General features: G+C 50.4%; 1 protein-coding gene across 5 annotated transcripts in view; it reads left to right on the forward strand.

Annotated features, from left to right (window-relative positions):
- The window catches only part of PHC2 (polyhomeotic homolog 2), a 115,051-nt gene that overhangs the window by 51,884 nt on the left and 37,786 nt on the right, over positions 1–25,381 (forward strand). For 2 of the 5 annotated variants that reach the window (XM_046013161.1, XM_046013153.1), the window contains exons 2-7: positions 10,032–10,223; positions 12,916–13,074; positions 14,100–14,177; positions 14,636–14,800; positions 16,631–16,783; positions 17,914–18,226. In XM_046013161.1, coding sequence (XP_045869117.1) covers positions 10,083–10,223; positions 12,916–13,074; positions 14,100–14,177; positions 14,636–14,800; positions 16,631–16,783; positions 17,914–18,226 — 1,009 coding nt within the window. In that variant the 5' untranslated portion in view covers positions 10,032–10,082. Of the gene's footprint in view, positions 1–6,917; positions 7,206–10,031; positions 10,224–12,915; positions 13,075–14,099; positions 14,178–14,635; positions 14,801–16,630; positions 16,784–17,913; positions 18,227–25,381 lie in introns of those variants that run through there. The other 3 variants (XM_046013140.1, XM_046013146.1, XM_046013169.1) reach the window with 3 other exon arrangements.

Below are 25,381 nucleotides of genomic sequence, written 5' to 3' on the forward strand. Positions count from 1 at the left end.
GAGTTTGCCACAGAACAGGGGTCCTATAAACTATAGCCTGCATCCCAAATGTGGACCCCCACCTTTCCTGGTGACTAACGGTTTGTTGGAACACAGCCACACACCCTTTATGACTTGTCTAGGGCTGCTTTTGCATAGCAGAGTTGAGTTGTCATGGCAAAAACTGTAGGCCTGCGAAGCCAAAAATACTTGCTATCCAGCCCTTTACAGAAGTGCCAACCCCTGCCTTCGGAGGTGCAGAGGTGTGGGCTGTGAGACTGCCCTGCCTTTGAGCAATGGGCCCAAAGCCGCCCGGGGCCAGACACACTCATGCTTGTACCTCAGTCCCATCTGCGTAACATGGCTTACCCACACGTTCCTTCCAAAAGAGATCAAATCCTTCCTTTTCCCCTTCACGTGCTTCAACCAAGGAGCATCCGCCTGTTAGAGAAGCATTTGCTATAGTCTCCTTTCTAGAACATATGAAGAAAACAATGAGGTTTCAAAAAAGTTTATTTAAATTATGTGATTCTCTTTACCAACGAAATCCTTTTATTTTGATAGCTAGGACTATGGGTCCCATTTTATTTTCTCATCCTTCATTTCTGTCTTTGTTACCCTGCATTTATTTCCTAGGGTTTCTAGAGACTCTGAAGGAGGCATCACGCAGAGGCCTGGGGGGAGAGAGGGAACTTTTTGAAGCGATTTGAGCTGAATCCATTTGGATTGCTTCCAACGTATCAGTAGCGTGAGACAGCTGCAAGAGGCATAATGAGGCTGGTGTAAATCAGAATATTTATGTTAATGCAGCAGCTCAGAGGTGTAAGGCGGGCTCCCTCAGGTCCCCTACATCTAGAGAGCCTGAACACTTTGCTGTTACTGTCTTACACCTCCGACAGAGGAGCAACCAAAGAGAGGCAGAGCCAGAGCAAAGGAACAGGGTCTCCCCATCACCCAACATTTCAGACTCTCCAGGCACAAGCCCCTACAGGAATGATAATACCAGCAGACTTTGTGGGGCAGACAAGACCTCTCGTTTCCTGTCAGTCTCCGATTCCATTAGGAAAGGCTCCACCCCACTTTACCCCAAGGGCTTTAGGCTCAGGATTTGGAGAGCTCTGTTTTTAGTATCTTTACCCTCCGCTTCCCTAGAACCTCTGCCACGGCTGTAATCCGCAGCAAATGGATTTCCCTGACCCCTGGGGACAAAGGCCTAGTGTTCCCTAGACTTGGTGGCTCCTGGGAGGGCAGAACCTCAGCATTTCTCTGGCCGCTGTTCTCAGGCCCTGTGGGCAGCAGGGACCTGTAATAAGATCACTATCCCAGCAGAGTATAGTAGGCATGTCGTTCAAAGCGGCCCCTTGCGGTTGGGAAAGGAGAATTAACTAAAGTGGGAATCACAGCCTTCTGAGCCTGGGCTGGACGCACAAAGCCACAAAGCAAGCTGGAACAGGGAGAAAAACATGCTCCCAGTTCCGGATGGTGGCTGTTAATCAGATTTGGCTGTGGTTCACACTGGGAGTCCACAGGGATGGGTGGCCTGGGGAAGGAATAAGGAACTAGTTAGGAGGAGAAGGGAGGACATAAGAGCAGGAATTAAAAGGAAATTGAATAGGGGTGTAGAACGTGCTGGAAGCCTCCATGCTATGAAAGTTTAAAGGTCTGGATTTTCTAATATGAGGCCCCGGCATTGGGGGCATAACCAGAGTCCACAGATCTCTTACTGAGACTCCAGAACACCTCCTTAGCATCCCAAAGACCAGAGCTTTGGGGCAAAAAGAAGTCAGGAGTGGGTAAACACTGAGAGCTTGGATTCAAAGAGAGGAACTATAGCAGAAAAAGTTTGAGTGCTACCATACCAGTCTATGGTTTCTTTTTTTTTTTTTTTTTTTTTTTTCGTGGTTTCTAATTCTGTTTCTCTCCATCCCAAGCTCCCTTCTACCGGGAGACCATCGAAAAAGTGACATATGGCAGGGCCCTAGCTTCTGGACTCACCTCAGGGCAAACTCAACCCTCTGGTTGAGTAAATCCCCACCACGATGAGTCCAGTAGGTTTACTGGGGTGCCTTCCATGTCCATGATACTGGAGGAGAGTCAAAGGAGCCATATCTCCTTGAGTGAGCCACTTCCCCAAAAACTGCTCCTCAGTTTCTACACAGGAAAAACGAGGGAGATTATGGTGGTGTTGGATTTCTTAAACTGGTCGGTGGGTACTCATGTATATTATCTCTTATGTATATATTATATATAGGGAGATTAGTGTGTAAGTATAAAATATTTAATAGACATTGGGGTGCCTGGGTGACTCAGTCGATTAAGCGTCTGTGTATTGATTTTGGTTCAAGTCATGACCTCAGGGTTGTGAGATCAAGGTTGTGTTGGGCTCTGCACTCAGCATGGAGTCTGCTTGGGGTTCTCTCTCCCCCTCTCTCTCTGTCCCTACCCCCTGCTCGCACTATAAATAAATAAATAAATAAATAAATAAAAGCTTTAAAAAATAGAGGCGCCTGGGTGGCTCAGTGGGTTAAGCCGCTGCCTTCGGCTCAGGTCATGATCTCGGGATCCTGGGATCGAGTCCCGCATCAGGCTCTCTGCTCAGCAGGGAGCCTGCTTCCCCCTCTCTCTCTCTCTCTGTGCCTGCCTCTCTATCTACTTGTGATCTCTCTCTGTCAAATAAATAAATAAAATCTTTAAAAAAAACTTTAAAAAATATATTTAATAGACATTAATAATAAAGAGATCAAATTCAGTGGTCTCAGTTCCTTTGCACTTCTGAAAACCCAGTATGCTCTGACATGGGCTTTGCCCAATGTCACTGAATAATGGCTCAAGCTGAGATTATGGGTGAATTCTCAGAAGGTGTGGTGCGAAGAGCTCTGGCTTTGGAATCAGACCTGGTTTTGAACCCTACTTCACTAACGACCTTAGATGAGTTCCATAGATAAGTTCCTCATTGACAGAACTGGGATAATAAAACCTACATCATAAGGGAGGTTATGAGTACAAGTAAAGCATCTATTACAATGCTGACATGTAGTGGGTGCTTAATAAATAATCATTATTCGTAGTATAAACACTCTTGATGGAAGGTACAAAAATTAAATCACCAGTAGTATATGTTTTAAAGTAGTTCGGGAGAATTCATCAGATGAGGTAGAAAGAAACCTGAGCTTTCAGATGAGAAGCAGGACCAAGTGTGGTGCCTTGCCAACAATTCTGTTCAACAAACATTTGTGGAATGAAGCGCCAGGTATATATGGGAAAATATGACATTGCCCTCTTCTCCAGGAGTTCAGAGTCCAGTGGGAAAGACGGATGCATAAGCAAATTACTTTCTTGCACTACTACATTATGAATGCTAGGAAAGAGATAAGCACACAAAGTGTTGTGGGGACAGAAGATGTTAGAACCTAATTTGACAGAAGCAAGAGAAGTGTTAGAGGGGGTTGCACTGAGTACATGTTTCACAGGAGAGACTGAAGTTGTTTTGAAGATCAAGTCGGTTAGGTGAAAAATGGAAGGGAAACATTTCAGGGGAAGGGAAGAGCATGAGTACAACAATGTCAGGAAATTGCAGTGGTGAGGAACAGCAAGGCGTCCAAAACTTCAGCTTGTTTGGAATATACTGGATGAGAGGTGGAAAAATCATGGGAAATGAGGCCAGGAAGGCAGGGAGGGTCAGTTTGTAGAGGGTTGATATGCCTTACTGAGAACTTGGTAGGAGAATTGTGTGGGCCCAAGAACAGAAGTTATTCAACAAATGGTTCAGGGATAAGAGCAATATCCACATGCAAAAGAATGAAGTTGGGAAAACCAGTTTGGTGGTTCCTCAACAAGCTAAACATAGAATTAGCCTATGATCCAGCAATTCCACTCCTAGGTAATACTCCAAAGAATTGGAGGCAGGGACTCAAGCAGATATTTGTACACCAATGTTCATAGCATTATTCACAACAGCTAAAGTGGATAAACAACCCAAGTGTCCATCAACAGATGAATAGAAAAACAAAACGTGGCATATACTTATAAGAGAATTCAGCAAAAAAAGGACACATGCTACAACATCAATGAAACTTGAAAACATTGTGCTAGATGAAAGAGCCAGACACAAAGGACAAATATTGTATGATTCCATTTACATGAGTTATCTAGACAAATTCATAGAGACAGGAAGTAGATTAGAGGTTGCCAGGAGCTGAGCAGGGAGAGGAGAAGAGGAGTTCCTGCGAAAGGATTATAGAGTTTCTGTTTGGGGTGGAAGAAAGTTCCAGCAGCAGATAGTGGTAGTGGTTTCACAACATTGTGAGTGGCAAATTTTATATTATGTATTTTTTTACCACAATTTAAAAAATGAAAATGAAATGAAATAATGTTGTCCCCTTACCTCACACCATACACAGAAATTAACTCAAAATGGATCTAAGGCCTAAATGTAAGAACTCCAAAGGCACCTGGCTGGCTCAGTAGGAAGACCATGAGACTCCTGATCTCAGAATTGTGAGTTCAAGCCCCCTATTGGATGCAGAGATTATTAAAATAAATTTAAGGGACACCCGAGTGGCTCGGTCGGTTAAGCCTCTGCCTTTAGCTCAGGCCATGATCCCAGGGTTCTGGGATCAAGCCTCGCATGAGGCTCCTTGCTCAGCAGGGAACCTGCTTCTACCTTTGCCTGCCAGTCCCCCTGCTTGTACTCTCTTGCTCTCTGACAAATAAATAAATAAAATCTTTAAAAATAAATAAAGCTAATTGAAAACCTTAAAATGTAAGATCTATAACTATAAAACTCTTTGAAGAAAATTTAGGTGTAAATCTCTATAACTTTGGATTAGGCAGTGGTTTCTTAGATATGGCAGCAACCCAAGAAAAAAATAAGTAAACAGGACTTCATCAAAATTAAGGAGGAGAAATTATGAGGATGTTGTATGTGGTGAAGGAAAGCATAACCACCAGCCCAGGGCAGTAGACTTACGTCATGGAATACAGTCTCTTTCGTTATACTTCACAGACACTGGGTGTCTTACAAAGGATGTGGCAACCCTGTGTCAAGCAAGTCTACTGGTGCCATTTGTCCAACAGCACCTGCCCCCTTTGTGCCTCTGTGTCACATTTTGGTGATTCTTGCAATATTTCAGACTTCTTTATTATGTTTGAATGGCTGCAATCTCATGATAAAACGTTACCAGATGAAGAATTGCTTCTGGTGGGTGAACAAAGAAAGTGGTTTCTTGAAATGGAATCTACTCCAGGGGAAGAAGCTCTGGAGATGGTTGAAACGACAATGAAGGATTTAGGGTGTGACAGTGAGTTGATAAAGCAGCAGCAGGGTTCTAGAGGATTGCCTCCAATTTAGAAAGTTCTCCAGTGGGTAAGATGCAATCAAGCACCATCCTGAGCTACAGGGAAATGGTTTATGAAAGGAAGAGCCCATCGATGCAGCAAATCTCACTGTTGTCTTATCTTGAGAAATTGCCACAGCCCACCCCCCCCAACCTTCAGCAACCACTGTCCTGATCAGCCAGCAGCCAGCAGCATCCAGGCAAGACCCTCCTCCAGCAAAAAGTTTACAACTCATTGAAAGCTCAGATGATGCTGAGCATTTTTTTAGCAATAAGGCATTTTTTAAGTAAGGTATGTACATTCTATTTTTAGACATAAAAATAGAAATAGAAATAGAAACTGCTGTTGCATACTTCATAGACTCCAATATAGTGTAAACAGAACTTTTACCCGCACTGGGAAACCAGAAAAATTCATCCGCCTCACTTTATTGTGATCTCCAGTTCGTTGTGGTTTGGGGCAGGATACCCGCAGTATCCCTTGAGGCATGCCTGTGTAGGGTTAGGAAAGTGGAATGAGGCTCGGAGATGAATCCTCACGCACATACACCACCCCCACGCCCACCCAGCAGGTGTTATTACTACCCAATGCTGCAGATTAGGAAACCAAGACCCAGAGAGAGAGCCTGCCTTGCCCAAGGCCATACAGCAGCCACACTGCACTGGCGTTCCCAAAGCTAGGACTACCGACCTTCTAATCCCATGCTCTTTCTCCTTGAGTGCATTGCCTCTCCTAGGAAAATTGAGCCACTGGAGAATGCCCAGAGGGAGGGGCTGAGCACTGTCCCGCTTACAGCAGTGACTGTTTTCCAGCAGCAGCATAAATCCGGGCTTCCTCGGCTGTCCAGCTATCACATTGCCCATGTTCCTTTTCTCAACACTAGCAAATGTCTCAATCATTCATCTGGAACTTGGCAGATGGTAGTGAATAATGTTTTTATCTTCCTATTTGTACTTCCTGCCCAATGTCTACCTGGCTAGGAAGCAGAGCGTCTTAGTCCAGAGGTAAGGATTTAACCTCGAGAATTACAAGTTCATTTTTGTCTGACTCTGTGCATTTTTTTTTCTGGGGCAGAAGACTTTAGTTTCAGCATTTCTGATATGCCCCCCAAAGTGAAAACCTTCAAATAAGCCTTCATGTCTTCTACCTCGTCCATTCCCAGTACTTAGCAAGAGTACCCTGCATGTGGCAGAAGCTCAACAGATGTTCCGACCTGGGGGGAACCAGGAACTTACTGCTTGTGACTGGCAAGGAATGATGGAAGATGGGACGGGCAGCTCTATGCAGTGAAAGCGAGAAAGTGTGGGTTCAGGCAGCTCAAATGTTACTTCTCCTTTTAAATGTTCCCTAATCTCCCAGGCAGTCTGTCCTTCCCTCCTCTGCTTTGTGTGAGTGAGTGAGAGAGAACCCAAGAGGGAGTGTACACTTGAGAGACAGCGGTAGCTATCAAAACCTTGAGCTAGAACAGGGAGTGCCGGCCAGAGAGAGGGAAGGAGGGGGAGGGAGAGGCGAGCAGTGGGGAGAGGGCGCATGCAGGATCTAGAGCGAGTGAAGGTGAGAGGGTATGCTGGATCAGGACTGGGGAGAGAGATCCTCAGGCATGAGAAAGAAAAGAGAGCTAGAGCACAAGAGGCAAGGAAAGCAGACAGAGTGAGCCAGCAGCCGAGGGAGGGCCCTATGGGCAGGGCAGGCAAGCAGGACTAGGACACAGTGTGGGGACAGAGCAGAGGTCAGGAATGGGGAGAGAGAGCTCATTGCTGTAAACTAGAGCAACCACTCGGGATCAATGGGGCCCGGGTAAGAGAGAGAGGAGAGTGAGAGAGAGATGCATGCGCCTGTTCCAGAGAGAGACAGAGAGCCAGCGAGTCCCGAGCCAAAGCACCATCAAGGTGAGTGTGATCCTCCCCTTGGAGGAGGATGGGGCCAGGGCAACAAAGCACAGGTAGGACTGAGGACAGGGACAGGAAAACGAGAAAACCAAGGTTTTTTGGGAGCAAAAATTAATGAGACAAGGCAAAGCTGGGGGGAGGGTGGGGAGGAGCCAAGAATGCAGCAGGAGGAAGGAGACCAGCAGGTAAGAGAATTCGGGAAACACATTATGTTTCTCCCTGTGTTGCTAAGTCTCCCACCCCAGCATGAGGGCCCGTTGCCGTCCTTGCCTGTGCAGGTTTTCTATATAGGAGTGGCACATTCTCTTTAGGATTCTGCCCTGCTTTATTTCTCAGCAAGAACAGAGTGTATACTGTGCACGATATCTGCCTGAGCTGCTGCTGAGGCTCCATCATTCAGGAAGTGTGGATTATTCACTCTGTCCTTGATTTGCTGTGACTGCTGCCGTTTTCTCATTTTATGTTTTATGTGTACAAGTACTTCCACTGAAATTTCCCAGGGCAGAATGAAAGCAAGAACTGAAACCCAATCCTGCGCAAAAGGGAGAGCGAGGCACTTAACTAAAAGAAGACTTTGGGATTCTATGGGATTTTCCATGTTTGAACTTAACTCTGATTTGTCAGTGGCAATCCTTGAAATTTCAACTGAGCCTTGTCTCTGCAGCTAGTTTGTCGGTTCCTGCAAGATTGGAATTTTGCCTGTACTCCTTCCTACCCAGTCTACCTGTCCCTCCCTAGAACTTAAGATAAGATAGGTTTCAAGGGGGCAGAGCATGGGAAGTGTTTGTTGACTCTGGTTTCATTGATTTCCTGCATCATTGTTACCATGTAAGAATCTTTGACAAGTGATAGCCATAAGGAGGCAGGCACGAGGCAGGCATGGAGCTCAGCTCTGCACAAAGGGAACTTAGGACAAGAGCCTTGCCCTGTGGCAGAAAAGGAAACATTCAAACATTAGGGGCAATCACTCCTCAAGGACCCAGGATTCACAGGTCCCCGTCCTTTAGCCTGTACCCCCACTTTGTTCAGCTCACTGTGAAACCCACCCAGTCAGAAAAGGGCAGCCTGAGAAACGTTGAGCACCTCCACACTGAACAGCACTGGGAAGAAGCCAATAGGACATTAATGACCGTTTTAGTTTTGGGTACTAACCAATGCTCTTGGCAGTGTGAAAAATCATATTTTTTTCATTTCTTAAACTGGCATAATGTGCAAAGAGAATTCAATGTTTATGATGGGATGACAAGTGTCATTTCTAGATATAGGAAAGAACAGGTAGAAGGAAAAGCTCATATGTAGAAATGAGAATTTTAGAATAGCATGAAAGAAGAAAGGGGAACTTGATCTCAGACCTGGATCTGCCTTTCCCACTACCCTTCCTTCCCTCCCAGCCCTTTCACTCCCCAACACATGTCTCAGGGGGACATGTGATTTCCAGTTCTGAATCCAAATCATAGGATGGTCCCTGAGGGAATTCCTGGCACCCTTTAGTGACGGGGATAGAAGGTTCCAGGAGGCTGGGCCAGCTCTACCTTGGAAGAGGATTGCTCTATTGGAACCGGACTGGAGACAATTTTAATAACCACAACAACAGCCAGTGCCTGGAGCGTTCTGTATTTGCCTGATGCTCTACTAAGCACTCTGTATCATTATTTGACTTGCGTCTCCCACCAATTCATGGATTCTCACATCTGACAGATTGAGACAGAAGGTTGAGGAAGTGTGACTTGCCAAGGTTTCCCAGCTTGTAAGCAGCAGAGCCAGGACTCAAACCCAAGTCTTTCGGAACCCCAAACCTGCAGTTTTAACCACACTGCTTGACACAGCGCTAAGCTTAGCGTTAGATCAGAGGGCACTCTCTAACTACTTCTTCGAGAAAACAGAGACTCCAAACACACTGGCAGCTCTTCTGGCCTGGACCAACACAACCAAATAAACCCTCCAGCTCGTTTTATCGCCTCATTCGTCTCTTTCCCTCATTCTGTTCTCCCCAGACTTGTAATCCCATCTCTTTCATTAATGAGCTATATACATACAGACAAATAATAAGTTCTCTGATGCCCAGTTTCTCCATCCCAAAGGTGAAGAGGTAGACTGTGGGGGGGGGGGGGACCGGGGAGAATGGGGGGGAGAGCTGACCCCTACGATCACTGGCAGGAAGGCCACTGGAGGAAATCTGCCTCCTTTGCTGCTCTTAGCTCTTTCTGCAGAACAAGGAGTTCCAGGTCATAGACTTAATATATATTTTTTGAAATTATTTATGGGGCACCTGGGTGGCTTAGTTGGTTAAGTGACTGCCTTCAACTCAGGTCATGATCTCCAGGTCCTGGGATCGAGTCCCGTGTCAGATTCCCTGCTAAGTGGGTAGCCTGCTTCTCCCTCTCTCTCTGCCTGCCGCTCCCCTTGCTTGTGCTTTCTCTTTCTGTCAAATAAATAAATAATATCTTTTTTTTTTAAGATTTTTTTTTTTTATTTATCAGAGAGAGCATGAGCGAGAGTGGGGAGGGGGTGGCAGAGAGAGAAACAGGCCCTCCGCCGAGCAGAGAGCCCAACGCGAGACTCGATCCCAGGACCCTGAGACCATATGATCTGAGCTGAAGGCAGATGCTTCACTGATTGAGACACCCAGGTGCCCCCAGGTCTTAGACTTTAAAATCAGGCAGGTCTGATTGTGAGTCACACCTGGCCTTGTCCTTCCGTGGCAGGTACATCTCAGGCCTCGGTCCAGAAGTGGTCCCACCCCAGGCTGATGGAAAGCTGATGCATGTGTATGCGTCCTCTAGGAAGCACCTGTGTGACATTTCACTTCTGCCTCTTTGCTCCCAGCACCTGCCTGCCCTGCCGTCGAAGTGCCCTGACTGTGCCATTGCGTCGGCCATGGAGAACGAGCTGCCAGTCCCCCATACGTCCAGCAGCACCAGCAGCGGCTGCAACAGTGGCAGCAGCAGTGGGAGTGGCCGCCCCACGGGGCCCCAGATTTCTGTGTACAGCGGCATTCCTGACCGGCAGACTGTGCAGGTAAGATTCAGGCTGATCTAGAGATCGTAGTCCTGGATCATGTTGGGGCTAGCCAGGAGGACGTGTTGGCATGGTCTGGGGAGCAACTGGGCTGTGGACTCGAGAATGGGCATCAGGGAATATGTTCATGGGTATATACTTAGACACCACTAGAGAAGAAGTGATACTAGACAGGTCTGATCAGGGAGGTTCAGGGAGAGAGAGAATACTTCGCAAATCTGGAAAATTCCTATCTCACCTGGTGATTCAGATCCCAGAGTGCTGTTTGGGAGGACAGGCATGTGAAAGTGTGAAGGGGGTAGGGGACTGGGAAACAAAAATAATAAGCAGAAAAAAAGCAATAGGGAGCTACTCAGCCACCACCTAGACCTATTATCTGAAAAACCACTGCCCTGTAATAAAACTAAGTTTCTTAAAGGACCAAAAGGGAGACCCAAAGCAATCTCCCCAAAGCAGTGGTCTGCTAAGTGTCATCCCTGAGGCCTTCCGGGTGATGACACATGGTCCCCCACACACCCATGCCCACCATGTCTCACCATCTGCTTTGTGCCCCATATGGTACGAAAACTACTGCGGATTTATCCAATCCTCCCGCTGGAAATGGGTATTACATTCTTCTTCCATAACGGAGAAGACTGAGGCTCAGAGAAGGTAGTAACTCGTCCAGGCCATTCAGGTGAAGACAGAAAAGGCTGAACCTCATGCCCCCCACAGCCCTGTGTCTATGTGAGGTCCCCAGATAAGACAGACAGACTGCCCCTAGGAAGTGTTCACCCCAGGGAGCTGGGCTAATCCAGCACAAATGTATCAGACATGTGACCTTGTCCTGCTTTGACCCCTGGCCCAGGACGGGTCACAGCGAGAGAGTCTGAAGACACCATCAGGTACTCTGAAGTCTTGCCTCTCCGGGTTACCTCTGTGTCTGGTGGAGTAAAGCATTAGTTCCTGCACCCATCCTTGCCACCCCCATACCTGGCTTCTTCCCAGCCCCTCGGAACATGAGGGTTTGCGCACAGCTTCTAGCAGCCCACGTCAGGATGAGCCGTCCTCCCACCCCTCATCAAAAGTCTAGATACAAGGGATTAGGGTTTTCTGTGCTGCGATGGAACCCCCCACGGTTGCGTTGCGCACCAACGCACGGTGGTTCAGGGCTCCTGCCATTTCCACTTGTTGGCACCAGCCCTCTAGTGAGGAAGAGCCACCGTATCTCCACTACTACTGTCCGGATTGCGGGGATGTTCATTCAGGAGTCTAAGGAAAATAGAGAGGCCTAGGTAAGGGGAGTAAGGGGAAAGGATTCTGGGAGAGAACAAGGAATAAAGAGCACTGTGCTTGTATAAACCGGGACCCTTGGAGGAGGGAGAACACTGAAGGGGAGTGGGATCTCAACAGTTGGGCTGGGGTGGGGATCCGGAGACCCCAGAGCCCATGAAGAATCTGAGATATTAGCTTGTTTTTGCAGAACTCCAAATCTGAGCCCAAGGATGGTTTTGGTGGAGAACCACCAGCCCTAGAAGTCAAGCTAAGGCAGAGAGAGCCAGACTGGATGCTTGCTTGTTGGGGGCAGGACCCAGGGTGGGGAGCGGCCCCATGGTCAGCGATGCGGCAGAGCTAAGAGTAGCAACTGGACCAAAGCCTGGCCAGGGCCCAGGTGGAGCATCAGGAGGCAAGATGGCAGGAGGGTGACCAGGCAAGGAGAAGGGAGGAGAAATGTCTGTGGGGTTTAGAAGAAGACAGAAGATCTCAGGGCTGGGTGAAAGGCATTCACTTTTCTTTGTTCCCGGGGCTAAGAGGAGGTTTTGAGATACTGGGAGTGAAGGTGGGGGAGAGGGAGATCAAAGAATCAAAGGCAGCCTTTGTCACCACCTGGAGGCAATGGCTCAGCCAGTCCGGTCTGGAAACACGAGTAGCAGTAAGGCTGGTGATGGTGATGGTGGCCAGAAAGAGGGAATGACTGAGAGGCAGAGGGAAAGAATACAAGAGAAAGGCATCATCCTTGTGGCACTGGCCTGCTCTCTAAGGCCAACGGGACTTTCTTCTAAGGGACTGATGGGACTCTAGCAGCTGGGGGCAGATCCTGGGAAGCAGCCCCAGCCTGGAGGGTGTGGCCCTTGGGTAAGTTTCTGCTGCTGGCAGTGCTGCTCAGGCTGGACTAGGCCCCCCTTCGGACCTGCCTCTCTCTCCCACCCCTTTCCTTCTCTCCGCCTTTATTGGGCCTCAGTCCCCCTGCCCTCACCGGCCAGTGCTCCGGTCCCCCATTCTGAGCACAGGGAATGGCCGGAGGGGGAGTGGCAGCCAAGCCTGGCAGAGGACACAGTGTCCCTGGAGGCTTTCTCCCCGCTATCTGCTGTCTGTCGCCCTGAGCCTCCCCGCTGCCCAGAGCCGCTCAGAGCAGCGGTGTCCCGCTCTGACTTTCCCCAGTGGGCGGCCAACCCCAGAGCCATGGAGTTGGGGAGGAGAGGAGCCCAGGAGCTGAAGCTCTGCCGGGGGCAGATGAGGACGGAGAAGTAGGCAGGGTGAACTGCCGCCGCAGGCCACCCTAGGGCGCGGTGACCCGTTGTAGGGGTGGTCACCGGCCTGGGGTGCCTGATCAGTTAAGGGGAGACGCTGCCAGGCGTTGGGGCAGAAGGGGCGGGTCCCCGCGAGCCCGGTGACAGCGCTGCCCCCCTCCCGCCCCCCGCCGGCCCCCTAGGTGATCCAGCAGGCGCTGCACAGGCAGCCCAGCACGGCGGCCCAGTACCTGCAGCAGATGTATGCGGCCCAGCAGCAGCACCTCATGCTGCAGACGGCCGCGCTCCAGCAGCAGCACCTCAGCGGCGCGCAGCTCCAGAGCCTGGCGGCCGTGCAGCAGGTGAGAGGGGCGGGCGGAGGAGAGGGAGGAGCGGGCCGTAAGCGCGGTGCCGCTGGGGGAGAGAGGGTAGGGGCGCAGGGGGAGGGGAGGGAGGGCGCCCTCACAGAATCCCTGGGCGCAGGCACGAAGGTCGCGGTCCTTTGCCAGATGAGGAAAGAGGCTGTGGGAAGTTCGGCCGGGGGCCCAAGTTCACACAGCCCCGTGAGTGGAGTGGTGGAACTCTCCGCCCAGCTGGCCCCAGGAAGAAGGGCCGGGGGACCCCCTCCTCCCCAGGACACCACACCACACTAGGGGGGCCGGAGGTAGTGACCTCAAGAGAAGGCCATTGCCCACCTAGCTTCCTGTCTGTCCTCCGTGGCTGAGAAGACTTCACGCATTCCTTCATTCACCGAAAGTCCGGTGCACCCACTGTGCCACAGGGCATGTCAGGCACTGAGTCCGCTGTGGACCCTGCCTTGGCAGCGCTTAGATGAGGTGAGAGCAAGCAAACAGAAACCCAGATAGAACATTGCCGTAAGCAGTCTGGAAGAGAAAGGTCGCTTGGCCTGAGAGACAAGTGGGTTGTCCTGGGTTGGGCAGCCGGAGACCGCCTGTCTGCTGGAGGGACGTGGCGCTGACACGTGAAGGATGAAAAGAAGCCGGCCATGGGGAGGTGGGCAGACAGAACATGCCAGACAGCCCGTGCAAAATCTCTCATGGGGTCCGTGAGCTCAGTGTGACAGAGCACGGTGGAGCAGGGGGCTACAGGGACCCAGAAAGATAGGTAATAATCATCGCTCATCATCTGAGCTCTTACGTGTAGATGTTTTGCCTTGCTTCATCCTTTCCGCGATGCTACAAGGTGGGTTCTGTTTTTTGTAAAGAGGAAACTGAAGCACATGCTTGAGGCCACACAGATGAGGCAGAATGAGGGTTTGACTGTAGGCTTTGGACTCCTAACCATCGTCCTCTAGCGCTTCCTTAGAGAGCTTGGGGAACAGCTGGGGGAGATCTGGGACCCTTGTGACAAGCATTGTTCTTTCTAGGCAAGCCTGGTGGCCAACAGACAAGGGAGCACGTCAAGCAGCAACGTGTCTGCACAGGCCCCAGCACAGTCATCCTCGGTGAGTAGGTTGGAGAGCAGCAAGCAGGGCCCACAGCGCTGGGTCCAGCTCCTTCCTCCTTGCCCCAGCTGCTCGCGGGCTCCCAGACCAAGGCAGAGAATCTTAGCCACATACGATCATGGCTGGAATCTATCACTCTTGCCAGGGGAGGGAAAAAACAACAACAACAACAACACGTGGCTCTTTCTAACCCTTCACGCCAACGGCCAGACTCTCTGTGTAGAGTTCAGTTCTCCCAGCCACTGAACCCTCCCTGCAGCTCCACACGGAGGCCAGAGATGGGCCAGAGATGGGGCAGGGCTGGGGGACACTCCAAGACCCAAGTATCAGAGATGGTCCTAAAGAAGGCTGAATCCACCAAGGAACAGAGGAGGGGGAGAGAAAGAAGTGGGGGGGGGGGGGCACAGAGTTAACCAACAGAACCTCCTGCTTCCTACTGCGCGTTTCTCTCTCATCAGATCAATCTGGCAGCCTCCCCAGCAGCAGCCCAGCTCATCAACCGGGCGCAGAGCGTCAACTCAGCGACAGCCTCGGGCATCGCCCAGCAGGCTGTGCTCTTGGGCAACACGTCGTCTCCGGCCCTGACGGCAAGCCAAGCACAGATGTATCTAAGGGCACAGATGGTGAGTACCCAGCCTTGGCCACAGCTTGGATGGCCTGGGAGGAGTACAAAGACAGACAGGTTGGGGCTGGGAGGTTAGAGAGGGTAGGGATTAGAGAAGGGGGGAAGGAGCAACCAGGGACAGGCGGCAAGAGGTAAGGGGTGGAATAAAGAAGAGGGCATCTGGAAGGTTGAATGGGAGCTTGGGTACAGGCTCAGTGACCCAGGGACAGGTGGGGTTCCTGGCTGAAATGGAGAAGGTTGCTGATGAGGCCTCCTTTCCTTCCCTAATTGTCCTCTTCTTATCAGAAGCCACTCCCCCGAATTCATTGGGGTAGAAAATGCAGGGGCCCATGCCCAGATGGTCAGTATATGCAGATACTTAAGCAAACACACAGACATCCATGTACTTTATGAAAATGGGGTCTTAACCCCCTGTGGCAGGCCTTACAGGGACCAGCCACTACTAGTTCCAGGGCCAAAGGAGAATTCCAGCCCAGGGGGTAAAGGTGACATTCCATTTCACGACACACTGCTGTCTCCACTGCTCTCCAAACTGGGCCTCCATCCAAATGAGGGTCACTCTGTCACGTGTTAATTCAGCTCATTTGAATGTGCCAAATGTGTTCAGGATGGGATCAGCCCCAGAGCTGCTTCCCTAGAATCTCTCCTCTACACCTGCCCCTAAGGGATGCAAAGGTCCTAAGGTCTGGGTCCTTAAGATTTAGAAGAATTTCCAGGGTAAACAGCGGCATACTCCCCAGGAGGCAAATAATGTGTAGCTTTCTATCAGGCTCAGCTCACTGAGTCTGATCCTGTGTCTCCCCTCCTGAAGATGTCTCCCTCTGGCTCCCTGACACGCTGTCCTAAAGACAATACAGTCCTACCCTCCCTTTGGTTCTGTGGCCAGAACTTGACACTTGGGGATTTTCCGGTCTTGCTCCAGCACTTCCTGTCTTGACTCTGAGTTCATTGTTTGTGGTGTTCCATTCCCTGGGAATAGCCTTTGGGACACACAGTATGGAACAGACTTGCACTTCCCTAGGGAAAGGGAGGCCGCAGCGTGACCCTGCCCAAACTTGCCTTTGTCTTTGGTTTACTCATTCCCTTGTCCTACTCAGCTGCCCCATTCCGGGTCCTTCAGCCTGTCTGCCTCCCTCCCCAGTGCAGGGTCCCAGAGGAGTAGACATAGGTGTACCTCAGAGTTTGGGGAAAGCTGCCTATGAGATACCTGCACGTCCACGGGGCACCAAACGAGGCTCGCGGGGTCGGAAGTGTCATGCAGAGACCTGCATGTAGCCGGCACCCACGGAAAGAGAGGCAGGCTCGAGTATGGCTCCGGGCACCCGGGTCTTCCGCCACCATTGTCTCTGTACACCCGTCCCACCTGAATCTAAATTTGACCAAGAACCGAGAAAAGAATACATCTCCTTGGATCCCTTGTGCAGGGGAACCCTGTTCTGGCCCAGACCTGGAGTCAGGAGAGGGTTAGACCTGGAAAGAGGTCCTACGACATCTGTCTGAACCCAAGGTCCCTGCTACCCAGGGTGCTGTGGAGAGAGTGACTTCAGGGTGTCCCAGGAAGGTTGGCCCTCTGGGATGAGCTCCTCACAGAGGCTTCTGAAGTAAACCCAACGTGCATCCCTAGATGCGCTCTCCTCCGCCATCCCCTTCCGTAGCCAGCCTGGATCAGGACACTACAAGCCTCTTGAGACTTTCAGGTGGTCCCCCTGGACTCTTTCCCTCTCTTGCCTCCCTCTTTCCCCATATCTGCTCCTTGGCTGAACTGGCCTGTCCTGTGGCTGAGCCCACATTGGGCAGGTAAAAGGCGCCTCGTTTCCTGTGATTCCAGGCCCAGCCAGGTAACCTGGTGCAGGTAGCTAGGAGCCTAGGCGGCACTGTTCCTTTGTCCCCTCAGCTCATCTTCACGCCCACGGCCACCGTCGCTACTGTGCAGCCTGAGCTCGGCACTGGCTCCCCCGCCCGGCCCCCCACCCCCGCCCAGGTGAGGATTCCATGCTGCTGGGAGGGCAGGGGGGTGGGCACCTCCGTAGAGGGGTACTGATACTGGGTATGGGCACAGGCCTGGAGGCTCTTTGACTCTCTTGAAAGGTTGGGATCTTCTAGGAAAGCCGGGGGGAGACAGGACATCCAGCTGCTCCCAGACTGACTCCTTAATTAAGTCCCCCGTCAAGAAGACCTCAGCCACTCTCGACTCCGCTCCATTCCCTCAAACGTAGATCAGGAGTCAGAGAGCAGCAGGCTGTTGCCAATAATGGGTGGCCATGACTAGCTTTTTCCCAGTATAACTTCTGTGTTGCTTTTCAAGTGGAAAAATCCCACTCTGGCTACACACACTAGCCCCTCTAGTTCAGGAAAAATGGCACGGAAGAGGGAGCAAGTCAGTCCTGCGTCCCCACCTTCCGCTGGGAGCACACGGATACTGCTGTGGCTGTAAAGATTCTAAGGGCAGCGGGACAACAGCACCCCCTCCCCAACTCCCTCCTCACCCCAGCTACAGTCCGGGAGAGTGCTTGGGAGCGAGAGAATCAGATTGGTCAGAAGCAAGTCGGGCACAGCCTCTGCGCGTCCAGCAGGGGGCACCAGGGGCCAGGTTGAGTAAGCCCACTGATCCTGGTGTAAACCTCATCCTGAGATCCTGAGGAGGAAAAAAAAAAAAAAAAAAAGATCCTTTGCCTGGTGGCCACGCTGGTCAATTAACTTTCACTTTTGCCCTGGCCCTTTTGAGTGTGGGAAGCCCTGGGCCCCGCTGTAGCTGGGAATTCTTTCTAAATGGAATGCATCCCATCCTGATAGTTTGGGGGAGGAGAGGAGGTAACGGAAGGGAGAGAGAGCCCACCCCAGCCTGGGTGGGCATCCCTTCTCAGAATTCAGTTTCTTCTGCTGACGGATCCAAGCACTAGCACTCTTTCTTGTCCCCTTTAGAAACTCTACCTGCTCCTGGTTCCTCTTTCGGCCCCTAACTCCTTTTCTCTCTTTTCTCTCTTGATTTTACAACCTGCTATCCCAGTTAGGCATTTCTAGGTCCATCCCTACCTCCTTCCCTGTCTTAGCTGTGTGTTACCACTTCTGCTACCCGCATTCTCGGGACTCCTATAGACCCCTCTTTTCCAGGTACAGAACTTGACCCTTCGAACACAGCAGCCACCAACTGCAGCAGCCTCGGGCCCTACCCCCACCCAGCCTGTCCTGCCCAGCTTGGCCCTGAAACCCACGCCAGGCGGTAGCCAGCCTCTGCCTACCCCATCACAGGGCAGAAACACCGCTCAGGGTTCCCCCGCAGGTGCCAAGCCTGGCATAGCTGACAGCGTGTTGGAGCCACTCAAGAAAGGGGATGGTAACAGCAGCGCGCCGGGGAGCATGGAGGGCCGGGCTGGGCTCAGCCGGATGGCCCCTGCTGTGGCCACCCACCCCCTCGTCGCACCAGGTAAGGGGTCCAGGGACAAGGGTCTTATCCCAGAAAACCCAGGAGGACTATAAGGGAAGGGGAAACTTTCAAACTTTCCTTTCTCCCACGGACATGCTAAGATCCCAGCCCTGCATCTCTCCTCTTCCCTCTTCCAATCTTGAGGCGTTCATCAGCTCCTCGTTCTGTTTCATGTCTCCATCTAGCTTTAGAGGAAGAAGCCATATCATCTGGAGTAAAGGAGTCCTTAGCCATGGGCGCAATGGTGAATCTCAGAGTACACACTCAGAGCTCCTAGCCCGGAGAGAGTGGAGGCTGGCAGTTGGGCTATTTTGAAATGCTCTAAGGGTCAGCAAGAGGGATAGGGACAGCCCGATGCACACGAGAACCACAGAGGAAGATGAGGAAGCAGGAAGTTGATTTTCTCATCATGCAACAGACATTTGTTGACTAATGTATGCCAGTTTTGGTGCCAGTTCCAGAAGCACGGAGATAAATGAGACTCAGGCTCTGCCCTCCGGGGAGGGCGCTGTCTAGGGAGATAGACAAGTACAGTGAGGTACAGTGTGATACTCATAAATGTGAGCTCTGGGCACTGCAGGGACACCGGGGAGCTTTCTAGCTCTGGGGAGGAGAGCCAGAAAGCCTTGCCAAGGAGGGTGACACTTGAGAAAAAAAAAAAAATCTAGTGGATTAAAAAATAATAATAATAATACCCAGATTACCTGTGAGGCAAGTTCTGTGAGGGGACTAACTCAGCATTCTCCGAGGCTGGACCTCTTTTCCTGCCTGCTAGCATTGTCCCAGCGCAGCCTGTTGTAGGCAGTCAGTCTTTCCTTAGAAAAGCCTCAGAAGGAGGGCATGGGTGACTCAGTTAAGCGTCTGCCTTCAGCTCTGGTCAGGATCCCAAGGTCCTGGGATTGAGTCCCACGTCTCTCTCTGCCTGCCGCTCCCCCTGCTTGTTCTCTCTCTTGCCATCCCTCTCCCTGACAAATAAATAAATTATTAAAAGAAAAAAAAACCTTAGAAGCCAGCTTATCAGTCTAGGAAATGAGACCACACTGTTAGACCACCCAAGTAAATATAGCTATAGACAGTATGGCTTTACATGAAAGAGATCATCACCCTGGTCACGTCCCGGAGACCACCACTGACCCTCTGTCTTCATCCAGACCATTTTACCAGCCAATCTAACCTGCATTTTTTTTTTCTCGAGAGCCTATGTATGCCGGTTACTAGATTAACCAAGAGGGCCAAAATACAATGCCTTACCTGAACAGTGTGCAGCCAAAAAGAAGGGGCCAGATATATAAGCAAATCCATTCAATTTCGTAGGTCTTATTATAGGAGTAAGTCCAAGGTAAGTGTGGGCACAAGCCGCCAACTCAGTGCCAGGAGGATGGGTCAGAGATACTGTCCCTCAGAGGAAATGGCCTGTGAGTCTTAAAGCTTGAGTAGTTTCCTCACCAGACAAAGTAGGGGAAGATAGTCTAGACAGGGGAAAGCACAAGTCAAGTGTCAGGATAGGGAGCAAGAAGAATCTACACTCCAGTCCTTTATTTACTCTCCTGAGGTTTCAGGGGCAAAGGGTTGGTGATTCTCTGCCTTTGGACGGTCACTGCTGAGCTAAGGAAGGCAGCCAGCTCCCAACACCGGCCTCACTGCCCTGTGGTTCCAGATGTTTCCCACCGGCTGGCATTGTTTTCATCAGACACTAGTCCAGCCTCTTCCTGACTAGGCTCAAAAGGGTCAAGCCTGGGGATCTTACGGCGAGTTGGCAGCAGCTTGGATGAGAGTGAGACCCCAAATTAGCATTTCTACCTTCTCATTCAAGCTACAAACCCTACAAATCCTACTTCCTGAGAAACGTTCCCGTCCAAGCCAAAATATAGCCTCTGCCTAGATTGAAGTCAGCCCCCCAGATTCTAAGGACCCTTCCACAGGAAGACCAGTTCTCGAGTTCTTTCTAAATGTGCAAGGGGACCCTGGAGTCTCGAGAAAACTGGGTGCCGAGAAAACATCTCCTATGACCTAGATGGTACACTAGACAGCTTTATGAACACCACCCCTTAACCTTCGAAAGAACCCTGTAAGGTAGGTGTGTTTATCCATTTTGCAGAAGAGAGGATGAAAGCTCAGAGATGTTATCCAAGAACTTACTACATATGTTGCTCAAGGTCACATAAGTCCTAAGTGGCAGAACTGGGAACCAGTTCTGTGTCTGGCTGAGTCAGATTCTGTATTCTTAGTCCTTTAGCTGTATTTGCCTCTCCCATTTCTTGCAGTAATTTGGGTCTTTCCTAGGCTTTTCCTGTTCATGACCGAAAAAGTCAAAGAACCTGATGGTTCTAAGTTCTGCAGCTTAAGGAATCCAGCGGAGGGCTCTCTTCTCTTGAATCTTATAAAGGTGGACAGCAGTGAGTTACAGGCTGAGGCCTGGGGCCCAGGCATGGCCTGGGACTAGTAATTCGTGGCTATATACAATACAGAGACCAATGGTTCCCCAGAACTTCCTGTGGAGCAGCTGTGAGCCGCATCTAGATCATACAAATCAGTGAGCTTTGCATGGTTGCTGCCTCCTACCATCCTCTCCCATTCTTCCTTCCTTCCTTCTTCTCCCCCTTCCTCTCTGTAAGCCAGCGGTTCCACTCCCCCACCCCTCCCTCCCAGATGGAAGGCGGTGGGAGGGTTATGATGCTGCAGATTCTCTCAGGCCTCTGAACAAAAAGAGAGGGAAATAATCCTTATGCCCTGGTGGGGGCAGCCTGGAACAGCACCAGGCGCTGGGCTCAGGGTCCTCAGGCAGAGGTAACTTCTGGCCTTCTGCCCAGCCAACCCACTGCGAATGAACAGAGGAATCAGAGCATGTGGGCATGCGCATGGGAGTGTGTGTGTGTGTGTGTGTGTGTGTGTGTGTGTGTGTGTGTGTGTGAGAGAGAGAGAGAGAGAAGGGAGGGAGAAGCGGGGGTGGCGGGTTTTGTTGGTTATTGGAGCATTTTCAAGCTGGCTGGCTGGTTGCCCCCAGGGAGAGTAACCAGTAGAGACCTGCAATGGGGGACAGTGGGGGATCATAGTGGAGAGGAATGTGTCCCCCTGGGGGCTATGTACTCCCAGAACAGGCAAATGCTGTAGTCCCAGCTGGGATTGCTCCCACTGACAGCTGTTTGGGGGCAAAGCCCCTCCCCCATGGCGAGCTCCCTGCTGTTCCTGCTCCTGTCACCTTGGCAACCAGCTTCTTTAAGATCTGCAAATAGAAAAGGTCCCTTATGCCCTGAAAAGGGGTGGGTTGGTAGGTGGGGGAGGGGAGTAAGGGGCGGAGAGCAGAGCCTAAGAGGTTGGGCTTCTCAGAAATTCAAGGACAGAACAAGGGAGGGCTTAAAAGGGGCAGGCGGCAAGGTCCCATGGGCCCCGCCTGCAGGGAAGCCGAGTCCTTAAAGGGAGCTGAGCCACAGCTCTGCACAGGCCTGGTTCTTGGAGTCCTCATTCTAGGGGATAAACTCAGGGCCTTGGCTGCACACTCAGGCCCAAAGGTGAGGAGCAAGTTGCTGACCAGGAAGTTGATGCTGTGAAAAAAGGAAACTGTCAGGTCATTGAAAATTCTAGGCCCTTTCCATACAATCGTGCTCCAGATGCCAAGTCTTTGTTCTGTCTCCTCATCCCTCCTCAGGTCTCATCAGAGGAGCGAAAACTGCTGGAAAGGCCTGCCACATAGCAGCTTTGTTTTATCACAGAGAGGGGTTTGTGTCAGGGGAATAGTGATTTCTGTCTGTGATAGGCCTGACAACGTGGTACTGGCTGATTCTGGGACTCTCGGGTACCACATTTCTCTCTCAGAGCAGCTTCCAAGCTGTGAGATAGATGCTTTTACTTAGAGAATCCAATAAAAACAAAACATACAAGTGGGCTCGTTATCTCGCTGGAGTCAAAATTCCCAACGATTCTGATGTTAGCTTCGTGCAACCAGCCATGAAGGTCATTTCAACTATCCACTGTAGGACCGAATCTAGATTACTAAGAAGTTCCTCTTTATAGCAGGGGGAAAAGGTCTAGGGGATATCAGTGGAGGCGTTTTATAGTTTGCTTAACACATCATGGGTGTGTACGTGTGTGTGTGTGTGTGTGTGTGTGTGTGTGTGTGTGACAGAGACAGAGGAAGAGGGTACAGCTGTGATACATACACAGAGGGCCTTGGAACTGTTGAGCCTTCTTTCCTGAAATCCTTCCCCCAGGCTCCCATTACATTACCTCCATGGGTCATTGCCAGCTAATAATAATAATTACCAGTTAATGAACAATCCAGGCACCATACAAACATGTCCCAGGCACTGTACTAAATACCCACATATCTTACCTACATATCTCATTTAACCCTAACAATGATTATTCCATTCCCCCAAACGAAGAAGATACGGCTCAGCAAGACTAATTAACTATCATCCCCAAATAGTTTTTCTCTGTCTCTTTAATTGTTTAGTTCAGCTCAATAAATACTCATTTAGCACCTATTATGTGCCAAACATAACGCTAACCATATGGGAGTAACAGAGATGAACAAGAGTTTAAATTCTAATTGGGGTTGAGGAAATCGGAGTTGTGCCTGAAAAATGAGTAAGTTTCGAGAACAGAACAGAAGGAGGATGATCTCAGCTGGCACTGGGAAGTACCGACGCCCAGAATGGCCATGTGTGCTTGTGACCATCTGTGCATGTAGGTGGGACCTGCTCCCCCACTCCCTTCCCCTCGCCCCACTGCCATTAGCTATGGGACTCCCAAAAGACTCAGTCCTGTCCTCCCGGCATTGTACTCCAACACTAACCCCTAAAGGAGCTTATCTATTCTTACATTTCAGACCCTACCACCTCTAGAAGAGTTCTCAATATGTGTCCATCCCTGTCTTCATTCCCCTTCCCTAGACATTTCCTGTCTATGGGATATTTTCTGCCTTGGATATCACCCCACCTGCTATACACACTTTTTAAAGACTTTTTTTTTAAAGATTTTTTTATTTATTCATTTGAGAGAGCAAGAGAGCCAGCGAGAGCACCAGTAGGAGGGAAGATCAGAGGGAAGGGGAGAAGCAGACTCCCCGCTGAGCAGGGAGCCTGACACAGGGCTCCATCCCAGGACCCTGAAAGCATGATCTGAGCTGAAGGCAAATGCTTAACCGACTGAGCCACCCAGGTGCCCTGCATACACATCTTTAAAATTTACAGAATTCATAAAATAAAAACAAAAACCTGGCTGTGTTCCTCTACAGAAGAATCCCCGTTCCCAGTTTCCTGGCCACTGGCCACAGTAGTGAGCTACTCTTATAGCCCAGGCTCTCAGTCTCAGTGTTATTCTGACTTCATTTTCCTTTCCCACAGAGGCAGTGTTATAATGGGAAAGGTATGGGCTTCAGAGTTAGATCTGGTTTCAGACCCCAGCCTCCCTACTTACTAGTTTTATGACCATCATCAAGTTACTTAATCTCTGTAAACCTCAATTTCCTCACCTATAAAACTCAGATGATTGTACTTCCCACAGGCTGTAAAGATGAGCGCGGTGGCCTGCAGAGGCGACCGACGCAGAGCAGGCTCGCGACAGCTACCAGCTCGCTTTCCCTCCTGAGTCCCACCTTCCACCACCCCCCAGCTCATCGCAGCCTCCGACGAAACGCCCTCTGTGTTGGCTCTTTGCCTTTCCTCCAGGCCTGCTGACTGTGAGAGGCTTAACTGATGGCCAGGAATTCCCACTCACAGCTGCTAGAATCCTCTTCCTCAGAGACTGTGATTTCTTTCTTGTTTAGAAACTGTCACTGTGTCTTTATTTCCTACTTTACTGGCTGCAATGCCTAGCCTGTAGGAGGGTCTCAATAAATAGCATGTTCATGACTGCTGGTAAGAATGACTCTGACTCTGTGGGGAGCCTTCAAGACCCTCCCCAGATTGCCCACTGAGCCCGTGAGCAATTGCCCGTGGCTTCCTGGGACCGATCTTCTGCCCACCCCAACCCCATCCCTTTGTGACTTACTTGACTTGTCACATACCTTTTACCTCCCTGCCTTCTGGCAAAGCACTCGCTCCTCATTGGCCTTTGCTCCAAGATAACCAGCAAAGGTCTGAGCAGCCCCCAGCTCCTATTCCAAGGCTTGCCATTTTACTTTGTGCTTACTGGCTTGTATTAGTCACATGTCCATCAACGGTTTTTTTTGTTTTTGTTTTTTTTTTTTTTTTTAAAGATTTTATTTATTTATTTGACAGAAAGAGATCACAAGTAGGCAGAGAGGCAGGCGGGGTGGGGGGAGGGAGGCGGGGAGTAGGCTCCCCACCGAGCAGAGAGCCCGATGCGGGACTCTATCCCAGGACCTGAGATCATGACCTGAGCTGAAGGCAGAGACTTAACCCACTGAGCCACCCAGGCGCCCGTCCATGAGCATTTTTTTGAGTGTTTGTGATGTGCAAGGCACTGTGTCTCATCTGTCAAGCAAAGCTGACCTTCCCTTAGCGCTGCATTGTCCCATGAATCGGAAACTCCCTCAGCTCCTGCTTATAAAAATGGGAGCACCACCCATTCGCCTCATCGGCTTATTGTTATGCATAAATGAGATTCACATTATAAAAATGCTTTGAGAAGTTCAAAGCCACATGCAAATAGCTGATAGTATTTTAAGAAGAGCTTCCTTTGCTGAGCATTTAGTTATGAGCAAAGGCAGTGAACCTTTTCGTGATTGAAACTCAATATTCCATGGGATGCTATCGGCTACCCTATGTGGGGCATATTACCATTTCTAGAACAGGAAATCAAGATTCAGGGAGGGTAAGCAGTTTGTCTAAGGTTGCACAGTCTATCAGTGGCAGAACCAAGCTCCAAACCCAGATCTGGCTCTGAACCCCATGCTTTAGGCCACTTAAGCTGCACCACCGTCTCTCTGCCAAGGTGGGGAGGCGGCAGAGACGCAGAAGCCAGTTTCTTTTTTTAATGCTCCAGGCTGCCTTATGAGGAATTCTGCCTCACAGAGGAGGTTGGCTAGTTTTGCCAGATGGCTGCAGCACAGGCCTAAAGACACGAAGACAGGGACAGAACGCCATGGCGTGCCCCTGCCATTACAAGCCTGTTGGTATGACCTAGTATCTTGTCGCAGCGAAACTTCCTTTAGCTCCTCTTCACCCTCAAACCCTTAGCCCTCAGCACAGA

Source organism: Meles meles, chromosome 1, assembly GCF_922984935.1.
Source record: "Meles meles chromosome 1, mMelMel3.1 paternal haplotype, whole genome shotgun sequence".
NCBI lineage: Eukaryota > Metazoa > Chordata > Mammalia > Carnivora > Mustelidae > Meles > Meles meles.